The 18,185-nt window shown below is 38.5% G+C and overlaps 1 protein-coding gene across 2 annotated transcripts; it reads right to left on the bottom strand.

Annotated features, from left to right (window-relative positions):
• Positions 1–4,382: 4,382 nt before the first annotated feature.
• LOC132044398 (putative clathrin assembly protein At2g25430) lies at positions 4,383–7,141 on the bottom strand. Of its 2 annotated transcripts, none has more exons than XM_059434887.1 (2): positions 6,991–7,141; positions 4,383–6,596 (listed from the first exon to the last, which is right to left on the bottom strand). In XM_059434887.1, the coding sequence occupies exon 2, from the start codon at positions 6,579–6,581 to the stop codon at positions 4,671–4,673; it is 1,911 nt and encodes a 636-aa protein (XP_059290870.1). In that variant the 5' UTR covers positions 6,582–6,596; positions 6,991–7,141; the 3' UTR covers positions 4,383–4,670. The 2 variants fall into 2 exon arrangements, with proteins under 2 accessions (XP_059290870.1, XP_059290871.1); XM_059434888.1 differs by having other exon boundaries at positions 6,995–7,125.
• Between the last annotated feature and the right edge of the window lie 11,044 nt (positions 7,142–18,185).

Genomic DNA, 18,185 nt, shown 5'->3' with positions numbered 1-18,185 from the left:
CAGGCCTACTATAGCGCGGCGCAGTGTAAGAAAATAGCTATACATATAAATAATGCATGAAGGACTCGTAAAAGGATACTCTGGACAACATAAAATCTCTGGAAGCTAAAGATATGAAACAATGTGAAATCAACAATACAATGAACCCTATACCATCTAGGAGTAGAGTCTTTGGAACTCGCTCGCTTACTTCTTTCGTTTGTATGATAAAGATCATGCCAAAAGAATAAAAGGGACAGCCTTAACATACCTTATCCGCTTCTCAGGCTAACTATGCTTATGTCCCGAGCTTGAAAAATCTACATAGAAGACCAAGTACCAACTATTAGACTAGAACGTGCTTACATTCCAACCTTTAATCTAGTTCACAACTTAATGAAATTCGGGCAAAGATTTCCTTTGTAACCTTAACAACCCCTCAATTTCCAATTCAACCCAAACATCAACAACACTACCAACCACAACAATATCAATACTTACATGTCAAAATATAATCAAATCCCTTCCCAAATCACCTCCCAAAACAGCCCCTAGTCTCAACTTTACTCTCAATAAACTTACCACTTTCTTAACTATATTTCTTTTACTTTAAATCACTAAAACTCTTGGTAATCAACTCAATAATAAAGATAAGAATCATATACATACCTTGAAGGAAATAGAACTCCAAAAATCAAATTTCACATCCAACTCCTAATCTCAACAACTTCAATAAAACCCTAGGAATAACTTTCCCTTCACTAGCTCGAATCTTGCCAAAACTTCATTAATATGTTGGGAAATGTTGGGAGGAATATTTTAGGGCTTATCTCTAGTTGGGGAAGTGAAAAAATGAAGAGAAAAACATGCTTTGGCTATATATATAGTAAGTGGAATAAAGTTCCACCGCCTCAGGGTCGACGGCCCGTCAACATGTCGACGGCCGTCAACATGTCGACGGCCGTCGACTTGCACCGTCGTTCTGCCACCCCAGATTCAGGAGCCTTGGCATGTTGACGGTGTGAAAGGATGCCACGTCAACATGTCGACGGGCCGTCCCTTTGCACCGACAAAGTGCACTGGTTTCCTGAATCCCTGAGTCGCTCCGGTTCGTTTTGATTCAATTCGTTTAACTTCTAATCCCATCGTATTGCAAGGAACATATACTTAATTGTACTTCGGTATACACGAGGTAAGGCACTTAATATCTCGTAAACTCGGATGCGAATCTCTGTACTAAGGGCATACGCAACTAGGAAACCATAAGCTTTCTTACAACGAAACCGAGGGGCGTAACATTGATAACATCGTGTGGGTGAATATCACTTAATATTTCTTTAAAACTACATATCCGAATTATACATTTTCACTTGTCATTGGTCTTTTGTCCAGTATCAAAATGATCATATGTTATTATATCACTATTTGAAAGTAAATTTATTTTTATTCATGAAGGAGTTACGTTTTAATTATAATACTGATATATTGATTATTTGCTTACAGGGAGATAAAATAAAATGAATAGTATGATAATAATATTGTTTAAGAAATTGTGATTTTTTCATTGTTTGAAAGTTAAAATGTTAGAATTGATTTGCATTTCATAATAGCTTTTATCTCATTGTATTGTTTATACTTGTAAAATTATGTTTTATATATATATATATATATTGCCTTTCATATAAGCCCCGCTTTTTAAAACACGTATTAATTGCTTCTAGTTATCTTATCGTCTTTTAAATTTGTTTTTCAAGTGAAGGCAGGCTTAATATAATAATTATGGAAGATGAGAAGACGAAAGGAGTAGTTTTAGTGCGAAAGTAAACCTACGCTTAAGTGATGGAAAGTGAAGTAACAATCACCCGACTCAGATCCCCTACCTTTAAAAGTTGTTTGATGCAAGGTATAGAGCGGTAATCACCAAACTGCAACTTGAATCATCCACCTTTAAATCTCAATATGGTAATTATAAAAAATAATGTATATTGAAAGGAAAAAAGTATGGAAAGACCGAGTCAAATCGCCAATAAAATCACAAAAATCATGAAAAGAAACAAATTTGTGGGATCAAAGCGTTACACCTAAGTAATGCATAGGAACAGCCCCCAAGCTGCAGCTTAAATCCTCTCTTAAAAAATTGAAATATGACAATTATCGGATTGTTAATTTAATCTGGAAAAAGAAAGAACCACGTGAAGAGACCGAATGGAATTGCCTGTACGTGAAAATCATCCAAGTGTTAAGAACTTGTAAGGGTCACGTATATCTATCTTGTCGTAATATTCTGTCAATTATTATAATGCCGTATTTTTGCTAGTGAACCGCAACAATTCTTGTGGATAGGCACATACCAAAAATGGTGATTTCAACTAAGAATTAATATTTGACAATACAGAGATTTTCAAGCTGTCGCTTAACCATCAGAAATCCAAAAATCTTGCACGTCCTCCTGTTTGATACCTTTTTTATATACACAAGTTTCCGGGCGCCTACTTGTGCCACATCTATATATTTTGCTGGATCTCTGTTATTTTTCATCAATACCATACCAGATACTCCCCCGTCTCATAATAAGTGTCATCTTAATCAAATTTTTTTATCTCATAATAAGTGTCACTCTTAGGAAACCAAAACATGAATTGACTAGTTTTTTTCCAATTCTACCTTAGACAATAAAGTAACATCTAAATGAGGATTGAAAAAGCCACATAGTAACTTGGTATTATTGGATTTCCAATATCAAAAGATTTACTTCTTTTGCATGCTCTAATTAAAAGGTAAAAATATTTATTTTTATTATATAGAGATAATTTGGTAAACTTCACATTACATTATTAGTTTCTTAATATGAGTGTTTTTGGTTAAGGTGAAACTTATTATGGGAGGGAGGGAGTATTTGATAACTCTATTTTTTTTGGACTTCTGCCAGGATGTTTAAACCTTATTCTACCATGATATTTATTCCACTTCACTGACAGCTAGGCGCTACCGTGGGTGCCACTTTAGTTTGCTAAATATCAACAACAACATACCTAATAATCTACCACAACATGTGTAAGTTAGAAGAAGTTAAATGTATGCAGACCTTATCCCATAGTTTGCTAAATATCCCGTTTTCTTATTCACCCATTGGATCAGAGCTGATCTATACAAAAGATAGGTCAACTGCATTGACAATGAAAGGATAGCTAAAAGATAGGCACCTCCAAATAAAGATTGGCAGAAAAACAACAATTACTACTATATTTAACATTAGAGCCCCGCCTTATCAGGTGAACCTATGTCATTTTCAGCTTCACTATTTCTATGGTCTTTCTTCAACCAGCATTTTCTGTTTGCCCATCGCTATTATCTACAGTAATTATTTCCTTAATCGTTCAATGGATTACAGCTTTTCTCATTCATGAGTGTCCTGTTTTGCCAAAATAGTCACAGAAAGAAAAGACTTTTGGGAATGTTCTGTTTGTTTTGTTATTGAAGAAACAAAACAACTGATATCATTTTTCCCGAAAAACAGCAGTTCGGCTCCAAGTTGTTCAAGAATAGTGGCGTTGAGTTTCTCGACCCTTTGACTTAGGATTAGTCAGTTCTATTTCTCGATGGGGCAGGGAAGGGATGTAACTCAGCGGTAGAGTGTCACCTTGACGTGGTGGAAGTCATCAGTTCGAGCCTAATTATCCCTAAGCCCAATGTGAGTTTTTCTAGTTGGACTTGCTCCCCCACCGTCGTTCAATGAGAATGAATAAGAGGCTGGTGGGATTGACGTGAGGGGGCAGGGATGGCTATATTTCTGGGAGCGAACTCCGGGCGAATATGAAGCGCATGTTTTGCCAAAAAGAACAGCCAACTTTTTTCTTTCAATGCACAAAAAACCAATTCTTCCAAAACCAAAGCCAAACCCTTTATAATCTGTACTTATTTGCCAAATCAATCCATTCAAAGTTAAAAGTCAAAATGCATGCAATTGGGAAATCAAAGATAATGAGAGTCATTTAATGGTCAGTGAAAAAGAGTACTGAATCCAATCAAATAATAGTCAAGCCTCAGTACTAGCACATCTTTTTTGCATTTTCCCTATGAAGATGGTTCACTTCACCAAGAAAATACTATACCTGGCTATTATCTCAATTCAAATAAATGAAGTAAATTTTAAGCATTCTCAGTCTCAGCCTAAAGCAACCAATCAAACCTACCATATGATGGACACAAATTCTTCATCAACTTAGACGAGTTCTTTTTTTTTTGATGAAGACTTAGAAGAGTTCTTTTTATCTATGGAATAATCCAAAGTTCTTGGTACAGCTACAGCAAGAAAATTACCAAAGCATCTGATGACTGGTCTCAAGAAAGAACGAACCAAGATAAATAAATGAGGCATTTGTCAACGATCAGAACGGAGTTAGTTTAGACTATAGAAATCATCACTTAACAAAGACCTGAAAATAATACAGATATTACAAAACGGAAGAGCCATCCTACTAGGATTACAGAGTATCCATTCCCCACAAGAATATCTGTTCTCTTCAGCCCATTTTCACTTCCTCTCATCCACTACCCTCACTAGAGATGCACAAATTGAACTTATATATATCCATCAATAGAATACAGTGAAAAAGATCAAAACACTAGATAAAGAACATAACAATGAAATGAAAAAAGGAAAAGGTAAAAGTGATGTATACGTGGCAACATCAGTAAGGAGTATAGTAGTACCCTGCAGCTGGTGGTAGTCCCACGCCATTTAGTGGTGGCATGCCATAAGGCATCACGGCTTGTTGTGGACCATAGTATCTGCCGGTGCTGATCTTGGACAAACTCGTTTGTCCTTGCATGCCATCTCTAGCATATTGCTGCCATACGATTTGCTCCTGTACAAGCAATTGCTGTTTCTTCTCCAAATCGGCCATTTGTACATATGAAGGAGGTGGGACAGTCAAAGATGCAGCAAACGGATCCTGTCCAACCGTCTGGACTGTTCCATCGGGTGCAGGGAGTGCCAACACCGGTGTTGAACTCTTCCCAGGTAATGCCACGCTGCTGGCACTACCACCACTCAACTGGGCAGTAGCAGTATGCTGCCTAACCATCCCTTGATCATACATCCCATTCAATAGAAGTGGATCAAGTCCACCCCCCAATGCTGCCTTCTGCTGAGACAGATGACTAGCCGTCTCCACCAAAGCCAACTCCCAATCAGCCTTACCACTCTCAGCCGCTGGATTCTGCCAAGCAGATGTCACCTCAGGTCCCCCATTAGAGGAGAACGCTTCCCATGACCCGTTGTTTGTTCCAGGCCCTGCAAACAATGCCAAGGCAAATTTGTTTCCCTGCTCATCGGCAGTAACACCTTCCTCCCTCAAATCCACCAAATCCCCAGTCTCCTGAACCGGCGCTGGCTTAGGAGGCTCTGGCTCAGGTGGTGGTGATGGAGTATAATCCTCTGGTGGAGGCAACGCTTTAATCTCATTCATATCCGGTGCTGGTTCTTCAGGTGGAGCTGGCAGACTCTCTACTTTTCTCTCAGGACTTTTTGTTGCCTTAGCCCTATCCCTCACAAACTCCTCTAATGTATCCAATAGCTTGCTTGTTATCCTTTGAACTTCCGGATACTCAGACGACCTAGCCACACCGATATCCTGGCACCAGTTATAGAATCCCACCAGCTCATCGATCTGCTTTGCTGCGCTAGCATAGGCATCAAATGCCTTAACACAATCCTGGTATTCCATGTCAAAGAATTTATCCAACAAAACAGCTAAAACCTCACATATATCAGCATAAAGCTGAAAACTTTCTTTCACCATAGGATACAAAGCAACCAACACCATTCTTTCATTTTTCGCCAATCCAGTTGGTCGACAAGACAAAAACCGATCCAACAACCTCTGCAGATGACTCATCTTCCCAAAGATCCTCTCAGGGTTCATCTCTCGCAACGGGGTCACATCTTTCTGCTCCTGTGTCGACTCCCTCACATCCCCAGATGATCTCGACTTCCTCATTCCATAAGCAGGCTCATCCCTAAACTCACCATAATCATAGCCTCGGTTAGATCCAGATCCAGGTGGAGATCTCCACCTTTCTTCTCTAGACCCATACCTCTCAATCTCTCCACCACTCCCATTTTGCTTCCTCTCGAAAACCATCAACTCCAATCTTTGATCTAAATACAAAGCATAAGTCCTCACAAAAGCCGAATGATCCCAGGAATTCGAATGAGCCTCATCGCGAAAATCAGACAAATTGAGTAGCCTCGTGCCTCTCCTCGTGGCATACATAATTTCTTGATGAAACACAGCATCACCATCATTGAGAACACGGTGTATGAGCATCAAACACTTGATGGCAACGATCCAATCACGGGTTTTCCCTAACCTCTTGGAAATTGATAAAACACAAGCACTCACATAACCACGAGAGCAAGAAGTCAAATGAAGTATCTCCCTGACATACTTCTCGCTCGCAGGTTCATCGTCATGGCTTGTCGCTTTAACGACAGCAACTTCCAGCTCAGGTGCCATGTTGCTAGCTACCTTAGCAATCCCTATGCTTGTCTGGTCCTTAACCGCCCCAATCGCTTTCCTAATTGTGCTTGGCGCCATGATATTTTTCTTCTTCTATAAGACCAAAATTCAAAGGTTACATCATTATGAAAAAAAACTCATAATAATGGCAAATCCAAGAAAGAAACAACAACTACGTACATCTTATTCCCAATTGGGTTCCGACAATATGAATAATCTATTACTAGTTGGAGTCCACTATTCAGGAAAACCAAGAAAAATTCAAATTCGTTGACTTGAAAAATACAAGTTTCTATATTTGCTTCATTAAATTCAAATACCAAAAACTACACGCGAACACAAAAAGATCAAGAACAGCAAAATAATATAACTAGTACCACATCTTTTTGACTTGAAAGTATAAGTTTCTATATTTGTTCCATTAAATTCAAAAATCCAAGAAGTAGAAAAATAGTTGTGAAAATTGAAATGGGGTTGAAGTACATACATACAAGAAAGGCTGTAACACAGATCTATGAAGGAAGAAATGGGTGTGTCAAATCATTGCCGACAAATTGTTGCCTGAATTCTCTCTCTTTCTTTCTAGATTTGATGCGAGCTTAGAGGAGAGGGCGAAAATGGGAATATAATTAAACAAGGAAAGTAGATCTATAAAAGTGGAAGGAAAATATGGACCGTTGGATCAGAACCGTAGAGGTGCAAGTGTCGGAGGAACATAATACGTTGTTCGACAGAAGACAGCGTGGCACACACACAATATGCGAGGAACACTAACTGGATAAGTGTTGTTTATACATTTAAATAATTCATTTACAGTTAATGTCTAAGAAAATTCCAAATTATGAACTATAATTTTTAAGAGTTAAAATTCTCATAATTAAAATTTATTTGTGCATGTATTTCACGCTACTAAAACATTTAATATTACGTTAGTTGGTACAACATGTATCATTTAAAATTAGAGTTAATACATAAAAATCCCCCAAAACTATCACTATTTTGCAAATTTTATACTTAAACTATCGGGTGTTTCTGTTATCTTCATGGATTATAATTTTATAAGTTTACCTCCCCCCTCTCCCGCCCCACTGCCACCAAAAAGAATATTGCTCAATGCGCTTTGTGGCACTACACATGATATTATATTTTCAGCTTAAATAAAAATTTATCAAAGTTAATGCAAGAAATTAAATAAACTTGTTAAAAGGTGAAAACCAAATAAAAGAACCAAAAATAGAAGGTTGAAATTAAAACACTAGCTCTTTTATTCCGTTCTCTACTTCTTTCTTTTCTTTTTTTTTGTTTAAATTAGGGATTGTCAAAAAATTTAGGACTATTATATTTTGGAATTTCAATTAGGATTCTTTTTCTTTTATAAATTAATTGTTTCTTGAGTTTAATGTCGACTCCCCATAACTACGTAAAATATTTATGTTCATCCTCAAGAAAGTGTTTGATTTTTTAAAAAAATAATCAAGAAAAGACTATTGAAGAATGTGTGGTTCCAATAATACGGGAATGAAAAAGAAAAGGAATAAGCAATTTCATATGAAACACAGATATACACGATCAATTCAATTTGGTTAAAGAAGAAAGCGAAGAAGATTAAAAGCAACTAAAGAGTAAAAAGGAAACATAGAAGAAAAAAGATACTCCTAAAATGAAAAAATATTGATTTTTAGCTTAATTAGCCGTTAAGAAAATTCAATATGAAATTATTTTTTCACCTCCCATGCGTCAATCAGACAGTCATCACAAATATCATTCGTCCCTTCGTCTGCGAAGGGGAAGGGGTGGGGAGGGGGGGTTAATCTTCAAAAATTTATAGTTCAAGAGGGTAGAAATACTTAATAGTTTAAGTATGAAATTTGCAAAATATTGATAGTTTAAGGAGGTTTTCAGCTATTATATAAGCCACGTGGATGACTTATTTTATCCCCAAGCGCCTATAAGTAAATGATAACAAACACTTCGCAATTTGTCAAGCCAAGGGTATTTTAACTGTTGAAAGTTATAGTTTAGGGAGATAACAATAACAAGACATAGTCTAAGTATGAAACTTGTAAATGTGATAATTCAGGGGGGATTTACCCATTAGCTATTTAATTTAGGCATAATAACTTTGGACTTGGATCCTTTTATTATGTGCACATCTAACTCAATTATTTTAATCGCGTCGCCCCGCGCACCGCGCCGATGCTCTGGGTTGTGGTGGTGTCGCGGGGCGGATACTGGCCTCCCGTGCGCCTCGCGCTCGCGGCTGGCCTAAATGCGAGTCCACGTCAACGGACGTCTTATTGCAACTACGAACGTGAACAGATGCTTTCTCATTAGACTATTTTAACCGATTGTTTATGTCAACCCTACGCTACGATTCTTCTTCTCTTATTCAATTTCTAGTTAGATGAACACTGCTACGAGAGGAACCGTTGATTCACACAATTGGTCATCGCGCTTGGTTGAAAAGCCAGTGGCGCGAAGCTACTGTGTGCTGGATTATGACTGAACGCCTCTAAGTCAGAATCCGAGCTAGAAGCGACGCATGCGGACGGCTGGCAAGTGCCAGGCCCCGATGAGTAGGAGGGCGCGGCGGTCGCTGCAAAACCTTGGGCGTGAGCCTGGGCCGAGTGATCCCAGTTCGCGACAGAGAACAAGACAACAAGCGAGCGTACTTTTGTTCGCTTCTTCCCCACCAAGCACGGAAGTTTAAGGATAACTGTAGGTCGGTGGCTACCTAAGGAAACTCCGATTCGATCCGCCCCCCGGCTGGGAGGCATCTACCTCATCCCGATCATTGATACAGAGCCAATTCCAATAGACTTATTGGAGGGTCCCATTGGCGTTTTTTTTTTTTTTTTTTGAATTTGACGATTTTGATAATCTTAATTTCTATGAACGTTAATAATGAAGCAGAGCTTATCACTTGCTGATGTAACAGTTTGATGATTCGGTAGTTTGTTTCTACTTACTACCCGACAAGTGAAGGTTGTTAGATTTGACGTTGTGAAGAAGATTCCGATTTTGGTGAAAATTGAAAGTCTAGCTCTCGACATCCTTACAAACAATTTCATCAACAAGAAGGATATCTTTTAAAAAATAATCAATTATGTATTTCTCAAAGTTATTTGCATCAGTCTATTATTTGGGAAGCCCATATCCGAACATTAATCAGACACTTTGAAAGAGACAAGTTTTATTAGTCCAAAATTAAACGAGATGTCATTCGACATATTCAAGGTTGTCGTATTTTCAATTTAGCAAAGACTGAAAATCAAAATATGGGTACGTGTAAAACATTGCCTATTCAATAAGCTCCTTGGAAACATGTGAGCACGGTTTTGTTTTAAGATTACAAAAGACTCAACGAAGGCATGACTCTGTGATTCGTGATTGTTAATAAATTCTAGAAAATGTCATTTTTGTGCCATGTCACAAGTATGATAATGCTTCATATATTGATGATCTATACTTCAAAAGGAGCGGAATTTCACAAACTATAACTTCTGATTGTGATGTGAAATTCACGAGTTATTTTTGGCGAAGTTTGTGGAGAAAGATAGGAACTCATTTGCAATTTAGTTCAGCAAGTCATTCCAGATAGATGGTCAGACGAATTTGTCAACAAAAGTTTGAGATATTTTGATGCGTAATTTTATTGGGAACCATATTCGTCAATGGGATCTTGTGTGTTCCACAAGCAGATGTCTCTACAATAACTCTATGAGTCAAAGAACTGATAAATGTCCATTTGAGGCTGTTATGGCAAACGATAAATCAGTCATTTGGATCTTCTCCTACTGCCAACCATTCGAGAGTTCAGTGATAATGTTGAAGTGCGGGCCAAGAAGATCAAAAAGCTTCATGAGAAATTTGAGATAATAATCTTCGACATACCACTCAATATGAAAAGAAGCAAGCTACCTGCAAAGAAAGAGATCTAGTATGGATTCTGTTACACCTCGTAGTTTTATACGTTAAGATTCGTCGTATGTTAGTTGCCCTAGTCTTGTACGCCGAGGCTATCTCCGAGGTTATATAAGGTTAGACATGCCTATCTTATGTTTATAAGGGTTTAAGTTCATGTTTGGAAAGTTATGGAATGATTAGAGAATAAGTGAATTGAAGAGAATACGTTTTGGCAAGTTTCGTTCTGAATTTATTCTATACGGGCCGTATCTTGAAATATTGGACGTGTTTAAGAATTTAAAAATTTAACAGAGAAAGAAGATTGTGAGGTGGGAAATACAGACCATTATATGGTCCGTATAAAATTATACGGCCAGTAAATTGGCCGTATAATTTTATACGGCCAGATTATACGAACAGTATCTCTATGGCAGTGGATTTTGCTGATTTTATATATTACGACCTCCCCTCATTCTTAGTCATTTTAACTCAACCCCAAGTTCACATAAGCTCTATAAACCTGTCTTATCATATTCAATCACTCCCCCAAGCAAAAATCAAAGATCAAAGTGAGAATCAAGTGCCTAGGGTTTTCAAAGTCTCATTGAAGCTTGTCTCTTCTTCTTGTAGAAGTTTTGGAGGATACTTCAAGGTGAAGTGATCTTGGAATTGAAGTGTTCTTGAGATAAGATATCATCTTATTTCCATGTTTATGAGTGTATGTGATAGTTATGCTAAGGTTTGAGAGAAAGAAATTGAAGGAAAGGTTCAAACATGAACTTGATGTTATTTTGAGTTGTAATCTAACTTGAGCTGTGGTTGTTAGTGTGTTTTGAGCAAAATCTTGTTATGGGGATAATAGTTAATGTTGAGAATATGTTGAGGTTGTTATACTTGGTGTATTTAGAAGAAGGAAGTGTTGTATACAAGTGTATATCGGGCTGCTCAATTGTATATCTTTAAATGTTGTGGATATGAGTTTAAAGAAGATCATATGAGGTTGTTATGTTGATTGTTGGTTGTGGAATTTGTGGTGATGACTAAGAAATAGGGGAAATGATGCCCGTTTCACTTTAGAATCGAGTTATCATTGAGATACGTAATATTCTAGCGCCATCTAAGTTGTATATGTATTCCTTTGTTATAGGATTGACGCTCTAGTTATGATAAGCTCGTTGTTGGATTACTTGGATGACTTGAGGTATGCTAAGGCTAATGTTCCTTCTTTTTGGCACGATCCTTATGAATGGAACCTAAACGTAACACTACTCCATAATGAATTCAATTCTTAGTAGCTAGGAATGTTCCATGTTGATTCATGTTCTAGAATGTTATTCTCAGTAAGTTCTTCTTCAGATTCAGTATGATTTATAGAGTCACTTATTGATGAAAATGCTATCTCATAACGATGTTAGGAAGTCTAATGACTTTCCGTCACTCTGACAGACTCAAGACGTACTCTTATCACATTCTATCATTGCAGTTCATATATATATATATATTATATATATATATATATATATATATATTACGACCTCTCAGGCGTTATATACGTGTATACTATGTATTATATATATAAGTATGGGGTATAGGGAAGGTGACTGCGTTATATACGCACTACCACCTGATCAGCTGATCACATGATGATGCCCACAGAGGCCGATATGATATGATGGGATGCCCGCAAAGGCTTGACAAGCATTATACACTCATATATACGTATGACCCTTATGCCTGTATGCACGATATTGTCACGACCCAACCGGATGGCCATGACGGGCACCCGGAGCTAACCCACCGGGGTACCTCTCGTCGTATACATTCACATTCATACCTAGGTGAGCCACATGGCTTATCAACAAACTCTATGCCTCAATAATACCATTTCCAACGGCTAAAACACTTTTATATCACGTCAACAACTACGCCCATATATATATACACAAGCCGACGAGGCTTACAAAATAATATACCAGAAATATGAGCCGACAAGGCAAAAGACATCTACTACACATGACCGTCTACGAGCCTCTAAGAAGAGTATAAAACATCATTATAAGGACGGGACAGGGCCCTACCATGCCCATATGTATATACACAAAAGAATAGTACCAACAGCTGCAGCTCCGAATCAAATGGAGCTCCTCTATGCAGTCTCTGAACAAGCAGTCTATGGGTCAAGTCTATCTCTCTGTCCACCTGCGGGCATGACACAGCGTCCACAAACAAAAGGACATCAGTACGAATAATGTATTGAGTATGTAAAGCATAATCAATAACATAATGGAAGCGTGAGAAATAACATAAGATGGAAAAGTCATGGGATGAGAGAGCCATTTATACCTCTAGCGACATTCATCGTATTTTCTTACCTTTTTTCTAATGGGGACCTTCCATTACATATGCTTACATATATCGTAGTACCATACCCGACCATAGAGGTTCGGTGTCTCACATACCCGGCCATGACAAGGCTCCGTGCTATGCATACCTGGCCCTACCAAGGCTTAGTGTTATTCGCACCCAACTGCAGTAGTGCGCGCGCGACAGATATCATACCCGGCCATATAAGCTCGGTGTTCTTAATAATCATACTTGGATATGTATATATATAAGTACATAAGTATCCTCAACATCATCATCATTTTCACTATATCCTTCTTTAGAGGATCAACTATCATAAGATGAGACTAATGGTATCGTGAGAATATCAATAATCATGGGCTTTAGTGATTCTAGGAATAAAGTCATCTTGGGAGACACTATGGGATCCACGTGAAGGTATATGTCACGATCCAACTAGGGGTCCATGACGGGTACCCGGAGCTGACTACCGAGCATCACTTATCATGCTAACTATCATACTCGACCTGGGCATATATAATTTTCAACACAAACTTATCATAGAACGATCTCCGAATATCTCCCGAAACATGTGTGCATACATAGGCCCATAAGGCTACAAAAATGATGTACAGAGTATACACTGAAGAAGTCTCATAACATGTACCACCCACACATAAGTATCTACGAGCCTCTAACTAGAGTACTGAAATCATAAGGACGGGATAGGACCCCGCCATACACCAAATGTGCACAAAGAATATACCAAGGAGTGGCAACTCCGGAGTAGTGAAGCACTCCTGCAAATCTACTGAATAAGCTCCTAAGCATCTGCGCCGTCTCTTTGTCTACCTGTGGGCATGAACACAGCGTCCATAAAAGAAAAAGGACGTCAGTACAAACAATATACTGAGTATATAAGGCATGTATATCAACATAATAAGGAAATAAGAGAACATGAGATAAAGAGATAACCTGTAACTGATTGCCTCTTAAGGCGGAATCATGCATGCTAACAAGAAACATCATATCATGCATACATATACATAAACTGCTCGACCATATAGGTACGGTGTGATCATCATTAGCCCGCGTCCGGGATAAACATCTCAAGCCGCCCACTAGTGGTGTTTGCCCGGCCATATAGGCACGATGTAATCATCATCATAGCTGCCCACTACGCCCATCGTAGTAGTGACTACCCGGCCATATAAACGCGGTGTAATCATACATATACATAACATGAAGCATGCATGAGAGCTCAAGTAAAAGCTATACTCTATCTGAGTGACGTAAGGTCGGGAACCTCCGATTACATTATGGAATAATCCTCATCACTGCGTCTCGCCTTGAAGGAACTAATATCATGAGGTGAGGTAACAACAAGAAGTACATCAACGAAATCATAAGGATAAGAATATCAAGATTATCATAGCATCATTATCATCATCATTATCGTGGAACATATCTCATCTTTATCTCATAAGAAGCTCTTAAAAATCTTTAACTTTCATCTTTTGGGATGTAAGAAGGTCATGGAAATATAGGAAGGAAATCACAATATAGAAATCATGCATGTGAAAGAAGAGTACTAGCCTTACATACCTTTACGTCTCCCTAACGACTAAGCGTTCTCCTTCCGAGCTCATCACTCTACATTCAAGAGATTTCGTACTACATTAGATCATTAGAAACATGCTTAAGGCTAAGCTAAGGCGACTAGGAGCTAACAAAAATTGGGCAGTATTTCCCTTGTTTCGACAACTTCCTCCATATAGTAAGACAACTCCCAAACATCAATAACAACACCCATAATATCATAATCAATAGATTCTTCAAGTTAAACATTGTTTACTTCTCAAATTCACCTTTAAAATCATCCATAACCATAACTATAATACAATATCATATTTATTCTTCACATAACAATTCCTCAACATCATTAGCATCATTTATAACAATATTATACTCATCTCATACTAAGAATCATGATTCACATTAACTTACTACTCAAAATACCATTTTCTCCGTATTTGAACTCATATTCTACTTTCTTCTCTAACCCAAGTCCTTCAACCACTCAATACTCTTAATAATATGAAATGAACACAAAACTCACCTTTGATTATGTAGGAATGGGCTTTGGATGAAAATACTTCGCTTGAAGAAAACCCCAACTTCAATACCAAATGAATTCTTAGTTTGTATCAACCCTAGTGGGCCTCTTTTGCATTTAATCCCCTTGATTATTGGTAATTTATCCTTGTTTTCTCTTGGATTTGTTTTAGTATGGTGGAGGGAATATTCTAGAGCTTTCAAGACTTGTGAAAGAGGTGGAATCTGAAAAATTAGGACAATGGTCGTCTATTTATAACTGAAACTGGAAAGTTCCAGTAAAGGGGTTTGACGAGTGGGTCGACGACCCATTGACATGTCGATAGTCCGTCGACTTGCTCCGCCGACTTATGCCTGCAAATCTCTGATTGCAGAAACACATGAACGGTGCACAGCGACGGTCCGTCGATATGTCGACGGCCCGTTGACACTGACTGATGTCTGCAGAATTTCCTGATTCAGTTCAGATTTCGTCGATTCGATCCGTTCAACTTATAATCCTGTAAATTACCAGGAATACCCGCTGGTACGTTTGTGTACGGGGTAAGACACTCTCTGCCTTAACTTTATCCAACGAGCCTTCTTCTCTTGCCTCAAATGTCCTTGGAATCTTAATTAGAGTCATTAAGTAATCCTTCTTACTTGTAGGGACCCCATGTACCCCTTAACTTGCGCTAGTCTATTCACTGCACAACAACCCGAAATTCCGAAATGTAATATTCTGTCCCCCCTTAGGAACATTCGTCCTCGAATGTTAAGTTCTCGGGGATTCTACAAAAATTTCGCCAGGGTTTCCCCTGTGATATGGCACTACCATCCTACCACAACAACCCATAATAACATCGCCTCACAGGGCTACAACAACAATGGCAAGAAAACATGGCCACACACGACCAAAAGCATTAAAAGAAAGCATTACACACCTTAGGACAATGATGTCTCATCTTGAATCTCTTCCTGGGGTGGAAATAACCGTGGATATCTGGACTTCATATCTTCTTCTACTTCTCAAGTTATTTCCTCTCTGTTATTATTTCTTCACAAGACCTTTACTGAGGCTACCTCTTTGTTCCTGAGTTTCTGCACTTGCCTATCTAGTATAACAATAGGTACTTCTTTATAAGTCAACTTCTCGGTAACTTGAACATCATCTACCAAAGACAATTCTAGAAGGATCTCCAACACATTTGCGAAGCATCGACACATGAAAAACTAGGTGGACAGATTCAAGCTGTGGAGGTAAATCTAATTCGTAAGCCACTTGGCCCACCTTGCGTACAATCTTATAAGGCCCAATATACCGGGCACTGAGCTTTCCCTGAATCTCATTACGCCTTTCATCGGTGATACTTTTAAGAACACCCCATCATTGATTTGGAATTCCAAGTTTCGTCGGCGATTGTCCGCATAAGACTTTTAGCGACTTTGAGCTGTCACCAATCGATCTCGGATTAGCTTGATCTTTTCCATCGCTTGTTGAATCAATTCTGGACCTATCAGTTAGGTTTCTCCGACTTCAAACCATCCAATTGGCAATCTACATTTCCTTTCATACAGAGCTTCATACGAAGCCATCTGGATGCTAGAATGATAACTGTTGTTGTAGGAAAATTCAATAAGTGAAAAATGATAATCCCAATTGCATCCAAAATCCAATACACGTGCCTGCAATATATCCTCTAAGGTCTGAATAGTGCGTTCAGCTTGTCCATCGGTCTGTGGATGAAATATTGTGCTGAGTCTCACTTGAGTTCCCAAACCTTCTTAAAAAGACTTCCAGAATTTAGCTGTAAATTGTGCCCTCTATCTGCAATAATAAATGTTGGGATACCATGAAGTCACACTATCTCTTTAAGATATAACCTTGCATAATCTTCCGCTGAATATGTAGTTCTGACTGGAAGAAAATGAGTCGATTTTGTAAGTCTGTCCACGATTACCCATATGGAATCATACTTACGCCGAGAACGAGGCAAACCTACAATAAAATCCATGTTGATCACCTCCCATTTTCAGGTTGGAATTTCCATGGCTTGTAACAATCCTCCTGGCTTTTGATGCTCAATTTTCACTTGTTAGCAATTTGGGCATTGAGCTACAAATTCTGCGATATGTTTCTTCATTCCATCCCACCAATATATTAACTTAAGATCGTGGTACATCTTGGTCTCTCCTGGGTGCATAGAATAACGGGAGTAATGAGCTTCTTCCAGAATCTGACGATGTAGTCCTGCAATATCTGGAACACATAGCCTGCATCGGTACTTGAGAACTCCATCTGTAGAAACCTCAAATGGTGACTTTTCTTTCTGAGGAAGTGTATCTCTATAGTGACTCAACTGGGGATCTTCATATTGGCGCTCTTTCACTTCCATTTCTAAGGATGAAACAGTTGGGTTATGAACAGCAACTCTTGCACTGCCCGAGTCGATTAAAAGAACTCCTAGGCTAGCTAACTGATGGAGCTTACGGACTAATTCCTTCTTCTCCGATTGTATATCACATAATCTGCCCATGGATTTGCGGCTAAGAGCATCGCCACCACATTTGCTTTTCCCGGATGATATAGTATACTCACATCATAGCCTTTCAATAACTCCAACTATTGCCTCTGCTGCAGATTCAACTCCTTTTGTTTGAAGATATACCGGAGACTCTTATGATCTGTATAAATATCAACATGTATACTATACAAATAATGTCTCCATATCTTTAGTGCATGAGTAACCACAGCTAATTCAAGATCATGGGTCGGATAATTTTTCTCATGTTTTCGCAACTGCTTGGAAGCATAGGCAATAACCTTACCGTGCTGCATCAACACACATCCTAACCCGACACCGGAGGCATCACAATAAACAACATAGCCTTCTGATCCTTCTGGAAGTGTCAGGACTGGGGCTGAAGTCAGTCTATCTTTCGATTCCTGGAAACTGCGCTCACAAGCATCGGTCCATTGAAATTTTGCTCATTTCTGAGTTAGCTTCGTCAATGGTGCTGAAATAGAAGAAAATCCTTCCACAAATCTTCTGTAATAACCTACTAAACCTAGAAAACTACGGACCTCCGTAGGTGTTGTAGGCCTCAGCCAAGTCTTCACAGCTTCAATCTTCTGAGTATCAACTCGAATGCCATCAGCTGAGATAATATGGCCCAGAAAAGTTACAGAATTCAACCAGAACTCATGTTTTGAAAATTTGGCATACAATTCACGAGTCCGAAGAATTCCAAGGACAGTACGTAGATGATCTGCATGCTCTGCTTCTGACCGAGAGTATACTAGAATATCATCAATAAACACGATCACGAATAGATCTA

The sequence above is a fragment of the Lycium ferocissimum genome, unplaced genomic scaffold, assembly GCF_029784015.1.
Source record: "Lycium ferocissimum isolate CSIRO_LF1 unplaced genomic scaffold, AGI_CSIRO_Lferr_CH_V1 ctg4428, whole genome shotgun sequence".
Taxonomy (NCBI): Eukaryota; Viridiplantae; Streptophyta; class Magnoliopsida; order Solanales; family Solanaceae; genus Lycium; species Lycium ferocissimum.
The sequence above is the reverse complement of the archived record's forward strand: the minus strand, read 5'-3'. Positions and strand labels throughout refer to the sequence as shown.